This window comes from Oncorhynchus mykiss, unplaced genomic scaffold (assembly GCF_057628025.1).
Source record: "Oncorhynchus mykiss isolate SJ-2025 unplaced genomic scaffold, ASM5762802v1 scaffold100, whole genome shotgun sequence".
NCBI classification, from domain to species: Eukaryota; Metazoa; Chordata; class Actinopteri; order Salmoniformes; family Salmonidae; genus Oncorhynchus; species Oncorhynchus mykiss.
Window position 1 is genome coordinate 8,032 of NW_028322099.1, and position 7,578 is coordinate 15,609.

The window sequence follows — 7,578 nt, forward strand, 5'->3', positions numbered from 1 at the left end:
ACAGTGACCGTACGTACATATCCCAAACAGAAGCCATGGGTTACAGGCAACTTCCACACTGAGCTAAAGGCTAGAGTTGTCGCTTTCAAGGAGAGGGACACTGAGCCGTTGTTGCTCATGAACGTTTCCACCTCACAAAAAACAGCACTTACAGTTGACAGGGGGCAGCTCTAGCAGGGCAGAAATTTGATGAACTGACTTGTTGGAAAGGTGGCATCCTATAACGGTGCCATGTTGAAAGTAACTGAGCTCTTCAGTAAGGCCATTTTCCTGCCAATATTTGTCTATGGAGATTGCATGGCTGTGAGCTTGATTTTCATACACCTGTCAGTAACGGGTGTGGCTGAAATAACCGAATCCACTCATTTGAATGGGGTGTCCACATACTTTTGTATATATATTGTATCACGGATTACAAAGGGAAACCCAGCCGCGAGCTGCCCAGTGACTTGAGCCTACCAGACAAGCTAAATGCCATCTACTCTTGCTTCCAGGCAAGCAACACTGAAACATGCATGAGAGCATCAGCTGATCATGACGACTGTGTGATCACACTCTCCATAGCAAATGTGAGTAAGACCTTTAAACAGGTTAACATTCACAAGGCCGCAGGGCCAGACGGATTAACCAGGACGCGCACTCAGAGCATGCGCTGACCAGCTGGCAAGTGTCTTCACTGACATTTTCAACCTCTCCCTGACCCAGTATATAATACCTACATGTTTCAAGCAGATCACCATAGTCCCTGTGCCCAAGAACGCCATGGTTAACATGTCTAAATGACTATCGCTCAGTAGAACACGTTTGTAGCCATGAAGTGCTTTGAAAAGCTGGTTATGACTCACATCAACACCATCATCCCAGACACCGTGGCCCCACTCCAATTCGCATACCGCCCCAACAGATCCACAGATGGTGTAATCTTTATTTCACTCCACACTGCCCAATACCACCTGGACAAGAGGACAACCTATTTAAGAGCACTGTTCATTGACTACAGCTTGATGACACGACAGCGATAGGCCTGATCACCAATAACGATGAGACTGCCTATTGGGAGGAGGTCAACGACCTGGCAGTGTGGGTGCCAGGACAACTACTTCTCCCTCAACGTCAGCAAGACAATGGAGCTGATCGTGGAATACCGAGGTCATCTCCATTCACCTTGTGGAACGGGTCAGGTGGAACGGGTGCAGAGCTTCAAGTTCCTTGGTGTCCACATCACTAAGGACCTGTCCTGGTCCAAACACACCAACACAGCCGTGAAGAGGCTACGACAATGCATCTTTCCCCCTCAGGAGGCTGAACCTATTTCGCATGGGTCCTCAGGTCCTCCAAAAGTTCTACAGCTGCACCATTGAGAGCATCTTGACTGGCTACGTCACTGCCTGGTATGGCAACTGCTTGGTATCCTGACCGTAAGGTGCTACAGAGGGTAGAGAGGACGGAACAGTACATCACTGGGGCAGTGCTCCCTGCCATCCAGGACCCCAGGATACCAGTCAGTGTCAGAGGAAGGTCCTACAAATGCCTCTAGCCACCCAAGTCATACTGTTCTCTATGCTACCACACGGAAAGTGGTAACCTAGTGCCAAGTCTGGGACCGAAAGGCACACCCAATAAAACACACACACATACAAATTGAAGCCACACACGCACGCACGCACGCACGCACACACGCACACACACACACATATTGAAGCCACACACGCATGCACGCACACACACACACACACACACACACACACACACACACACACACACACACACACACACACGCGCGCGCTGCTGTTACTGTGTTTATTATCTATCTGATTGACTGGTCACTTTACCTCTACCTACATGTACATATTACCTCAATTACTTCAACTAACTCATACCCCTGCACATTGACTCTGTACCGGTTCCCCTTGTATATAGTCACATTATTATAATACTACAGGGGTACTGGTATTCCTTGTATATAGTCTCATTATTATAATACTACAGGGGTACTGGTACTCCTTGTATATAGTCTCATTATTATAATACTACAGGGGTACTAGTACTCCTTGTATATAGTCTCATTATTATAATACTACAGGGGTACTGGTACTCCTTGTATATAGTCTCATTATAATACTACAGGGGTACTGGTACTCCTTGTATATAGTCTCATTATTATAATACTACAGGGGTACTGGTACTCCTTGTATATAGTCTCATTATTATAATACTACAGGGGTACTGGTACTCCTTGTATATAGTCTCATTATTATAATACTACAGGGGTACTGGTACTCCTTGTATATAGTCTCATTATTATAATACTACAGGGGTACTGGTACTCTTGTATATATTCTCATTATTATAATACTACAGGGGTACTGGTACTCCTTGTATATAGTCTCATTATTATAATACTACAGGGGTACTGGTACTCCTTGTATATAGTCTCATTATTATAATACTATAGGGGTACTGGTACTCCTTGTATATAGTCTCATTATTATAATACTACAGGGGTACCGGTACTCCTTGTATATAGTCTCATTATTATAATACTATAGGGGTACTGGTACTCCTTGTATATAGTCTCATTATTATAATACTATAGGGGTACTGGTACTCCTTGTATATAGTCTCATTATTATAATACTACAGGGGTACTGGTACTCTTGTATATAGTCTCATTATTATAATACTACAGGGGTACTGGTACTCCTTGTATATAGTCTCATTATTATAATACTACAGGGGTACTGGTACTCCTTGTATATAGTCTCATTATTATAATACTACAGGGGTACTGGTACTCCTTGTATATAGTCTCATTATTATAATACTACAGGGGTACTGGTACTCCTTGTATATTGTCTCATTATTATAATACTACAGGGGTACTGGTACTCCTTGTATATAGTCTCATTATTATAATACTACAGGGGTACTGGTACTCCTTGTATATAGTCTCATTATTATAATACTACAGGGGTACTGGTACTCCTTGTATATAGTCTCATTATTATAATACTACAGGGGTACTGGTACTCCTTGTATATAGTCTCATTATTATAATACTACAGGGGTACTGGTACTCCTTGTATATAGTCTCATTATTATAATACTACAGGGGTGCTGGTACTCCTTGTATATAGTCTCATTATTATAATACTACAGGGGTACTGGTACTCCTTGTATATAGTCTCATTATTATAATACTACAGGGGTACTGGTACTCCTTGTATATAGTCTCATTATTATAATACTACATGGGTACTGGTACTCCTTGTATATAGTCTCATTATTATAATACTACAGGGGTACTGGTACTCCTTGTATATAGCATCATTACTGTAATTTTCCATCTTTTTTTATTTTTAACTCTGATTTGTTGGGATTGTCAGCATTTCACGGCATCACTTGTTGTTTTCGGCACATTAGACAAATCAAATTTGATTTGATTATTCCCGGTCCCCAAATTCCCATTTTCAGATCCCAGTTGGTAAAAGCGATAGTGTAATTAGCTCTCTCCGGGAGTAGCAGTGAGTTCTCTAGAAGCTCGAGCTCCTGATGTGGAATCAGAGTAGCGTCTGGGGCCTTTGTTAGAATTAAGGGCACAATACGTAACCCTTCCCTGGGGCGTTCTGATGCTCTGATGCTGTCTGAATGGGATGACTTGGGTTACCAGATACCCCCCAAATCCTCAAATCCCCCCCCCCCTGGACAGTCTGGTCTGGCACAGAGCAGGACAGGTAGAAAGGTTTAGAGCAACAACCAACTGCTTGATGACGTTGAGATGGTTCGACAACGAGCGCTGTCATTGTCTAAGTGGGTTGTCAGGTAATCAGAGGGTCAAGGAAACAGATTATTTTATTTTGTGAACTTTTTGAACTTACCGACTGTCAGTCTGTCTGTCCATTTCTCTGTCTGTCTGTCTGTCTGTCTGTCTGTCTGTCAGTCTGTCTGTCCATTTCTCTGTCTGTCTGTCTGTCTGTCTGTCTGTCTGTCTGTCTGTCCATTTCTCTGTCTGTCTGTCCATTTCTCTGTCTGTCTGTCTGTCTCTCTGTCTGTCTGTCTGTCCATTTCTCTGTCTGTCTGTCCATTCCTCTGTCTGTCTGTCTGTCTGTCTGTCTGTCTGTCTGTCTGTCTGTCTGTCTGTCTGTCTGTCTGTCTGTCTGTCTGTCTGTCTGTCTGTCCATTTCTCTGTCTGTCTGTCTGTCTGTCTGTCTGTCCATTTCTCTGTCTGTCTGTCTGTCTGTCTGTCTGTCTGTCTGTCCATTTCTCTGTCTGTCTGTCTGTCTGTCTGTCTGTCTGTCTGTCTGTCTGTCTGTCTGTCCATTTCTGTCTGTCTGTCTGTCTGTCTGTCTGTCTGTCTGTCTGTCCATTTCTCTGTCTGTCTGTCTGTCTATCTGTCTGTCTGTCTGTCTGTCTGTCTGTCTGTCTGTCTGTCTGTCTGTCTGTCTGTCTGTCCATTTCTCTGTCTGTCTGTCTGTCTGTCTGTCTGTCTGTCTGTCTGTCTGTCTGTCTGTCTGTCCGTTTCTCTGTCTGTCTGTCCGTCTGTCTGTTTCTCTGTCTGTCTGTCCGTTTCTCTGTCTGTCTGTCCGTTTCTCTGTCTGTCTGTCCGTCTGTCTGTTTCTCTGTCTGTCTGTCCGTTTCTCTGTCTGTCTGTCTGTCTCTCTGTCCGTTTCTCTGTCTGTCTGTCTGCCTGTCTGTCTGTCTGTCTGTGTGTCTGTCCATTTCTCTGTCTGTCTGTCAATTTCTCTGTCTGTCTGTCTGTCTGTCTGTCTGTCCGTTTCTCTCTCTCTCTGTTTTTCCGTCTGTTCGTCCGTCCGTTCCTCTCTCTCTCTCTCTCTCTCTCTCTCTCTCTCTCTCTCTGTCCATCTGTCCGTCTGTTCGTCTGTTCGTCTGTTCGTCTGTCCGTCTGTTCGTCTGTACGTCTGTTCGTCTGTCCGCCTGTCCGTCCGTCTATTCATTCATTCATTCATTCGTCTGTCTATTTATTTGTCTGTCTCTCTCTCTCTCTCTCTCTCTCTCTCTCTCCCCCCCTCTCCCAGTCTCTCCCTGTCTGTCTTCTCTCTCTCCCTCTGCCTGTCTCTCCCTCTGTCTGTCTCTCCCTGTCTTCTCTCTTTCTCCCTCTGCCTCCTCTATCTTTTGCCCCAACACAACCTTCCGCTGTCACAGCATATTAAAAGGTGTTTACATGTGCATGTCCAATGTGATGAATATGTATGTGACCTGTTTCTCTGGAGCCTGCCTGCCTGCCCTCTCCTCGCTGACTCCTCAGGCACAAAACAACACTTCTCAATGAGCACAGCATGCAGCGCACACACACACACACACACACACACAGACACAGACACACACACACACACACACACACACACACACACACACACACACACACACACACACACACACACACACACACACACACACACACCATCCTGACCTTTCACCATGTGTGTTTTATGTATAAAGAAGGGGAGGAGGGGAGGCTAGCCTGAAGACTGGAGAGGAGGGGAGGCTAGCCTGAAGACTGGAGAGGAGGGGAGGCTAGCCTGAAGACTGGAGTGGAGGGGAGGCTAGCTTGAAGAATGGAGAAGAGGGGAGGCTAGCCTGAAGACTGGAGAGGAGGGGAGGCTAGCCTGAAGACTGGAGTGGAGGGGAGGCTAGCTTGAAGAATGGAGAAGAGGGGAGGTTAGCCTGAAGACTGGAGAAGAGGGGAGGCTAGCCTGAAGACTGGAGAAGAGGGGAGGCTAGCCAGAAGCCTTGAGAAGAGGGGAGGCTAGCTTGAAGACTGGAGAAGAGGGGAGGTTAGCCTGAAGACTGGAGAAGAGGGGAGGCTAGCTTGAAGACTGGAGAAGAGGGGAGGCTAGCCGGAAGCCGTGAGAAGAGGGGAGGCTAGCTTGAAGACTGGAGAAGAGGGGAGGCTAGCCGGAAGCCTTGAGAAGAGGGGAGGCTAGCTTGAAGACTGGAGAAGAGTGGAGGCTAGCCGGAAGCCGTGAGAAGAGGGGAGGTTAGCTTGAAGACTGGAGAAGAGGGGAGGTTAGCCTGAAGACTGGAGAAGAGGGGAGGCTAGCTTGAAGACTGGAGAGGAGGGGAGGCTAGCTTGAAGACTGGAGAAGAGGGGAGGTTAGCCTGAAGACTGGAGAAGAGGGGAGGCTAGCTTGAAGACTGGAGAGGAGGGGAGGCTAGCCTGAAGACTGGAGAAGAGTGGAGGCTAGCCGGAAGCCTTGAGAAGAGGGGAGGCTAGCTTGAAGACTGGAGAAGAGTGGAGGCTAGCCGGAAGCCTTGAGAAGAGGGGAGGCTAGCTGGAAGACTGGAGAAGAGGGGAGGTTAGCCTGAAGACTGGAGAAGAGGGGAGGCTAGCTTGAAGACTGGAGAGGAGGGGAGGCTAGCCTGAAGACAACTAATTTCAAATGCAGGTTTGTGACGCTTTTAAACCAGTGAGCTCTTTCACTCAGAGGCTTCATCCCCTTCATGGCTCAGAGGTCCATGCTGACTTCTGGATCTGGGTCAGAGGTCAGTGCTGACTTCTGGATCTGGGTCAGAGATTCATGCCCTGGAAATGTTGTGTTCGTTTGAATTGAAGCTTTGATTTTCACCGAGTATTATAATTTTTGTTTACACTTTTCATGAAATGCTATTTTTCATGCTGTAAATATTATTATTATTATTTATTTTAGTTGGATCCACTATCGCCTCAGCGAACGCTAGTCTTCCTCGGGTCCAGTGTCTCCCATTGACCCAGATCACATTATAAACCTTGGAATTGGTATAAATACAAGCATCTCTTGCCTCTGTGTTAAAACAATTAGTTGTATACTGTAAAGGCAACAGTACATGAACCCCATAATGCACTTTGCACAAGTCCTCCCTAGAGCTGTTGTGGTGACCGTATTTCCGTCACACCGGCGGTCACCGGAGGTCATGAAGGCCGTCAAATTCCATGTGACCGTTAAGTCATTGGTAACTACGCTTCTCCACTCTCTGATGCTGCTGATGGTCATTAGTAGCCTACCAAACTTGCTAACTGCCTGGTACTCAGCACTCTACTGTTCCTCTAATCACACCGACATCAATGCAAATGTATTTGAAAATCTAATCAAACACTTCATGAGAGCCCATGAACTCATGTCGCGCAACATTTCAATAGGCTACGTAATTGTGCGAGAAAACAGAGTGATGGCCTCTACTAAAAATAGGAGGATGAGCTTCGCTATTTAAGTGCAAAGGCGTCATGCATTTCTTCCCGCTGGCCCTGTTTCAATACAGGTCCATGATAATTGTCTATTTTAAATCAAAACAAATGTCACACATATATTATTTAGTATGTGCAAAGACAAGATTAAATCAAGGATTGTCTGATGGGTGACGATATTAGCCTGTCACTTGTGAATGATATATTATCACTTGTGAATGATATATTATCACTTGTGAATGATATATTATCACTTGTGAATGATATATTATCACTTGTGAATGATGCCCAGCATAAGAAACAATGTTTTTTTCTTTTTGCGACTAGCTAATAGGCCGATATGAGGTTTATATCACAACTAAGGTGGCCAAATAACTTCTTAAAATGAATCACAT

General features: G+C 45.4%; 1 protein-coding gene across 1 annotated transcript; it reads right to left on the minus strand.

The window, feature by feature from the left end:
* Nucleotides 1–3,884: 3,884 nt before the first annotated feature.
* Nucleotides 3,885–4,757, minus strand: LOC149970065 (uncharacterized; the record flags this gene model as incomplete). Its single annotated transcript, XM_090228752.1, has 1 exon — nucleotides 3,885–4,757. A coding segment is annotated over one exon (873 nt), but the record flags the coding sequence as incomplete, so codon positions are not given.
* Between the last annotated feature and the right edge of the window lie 2,821 nt (nucleotides 4,758–7,578).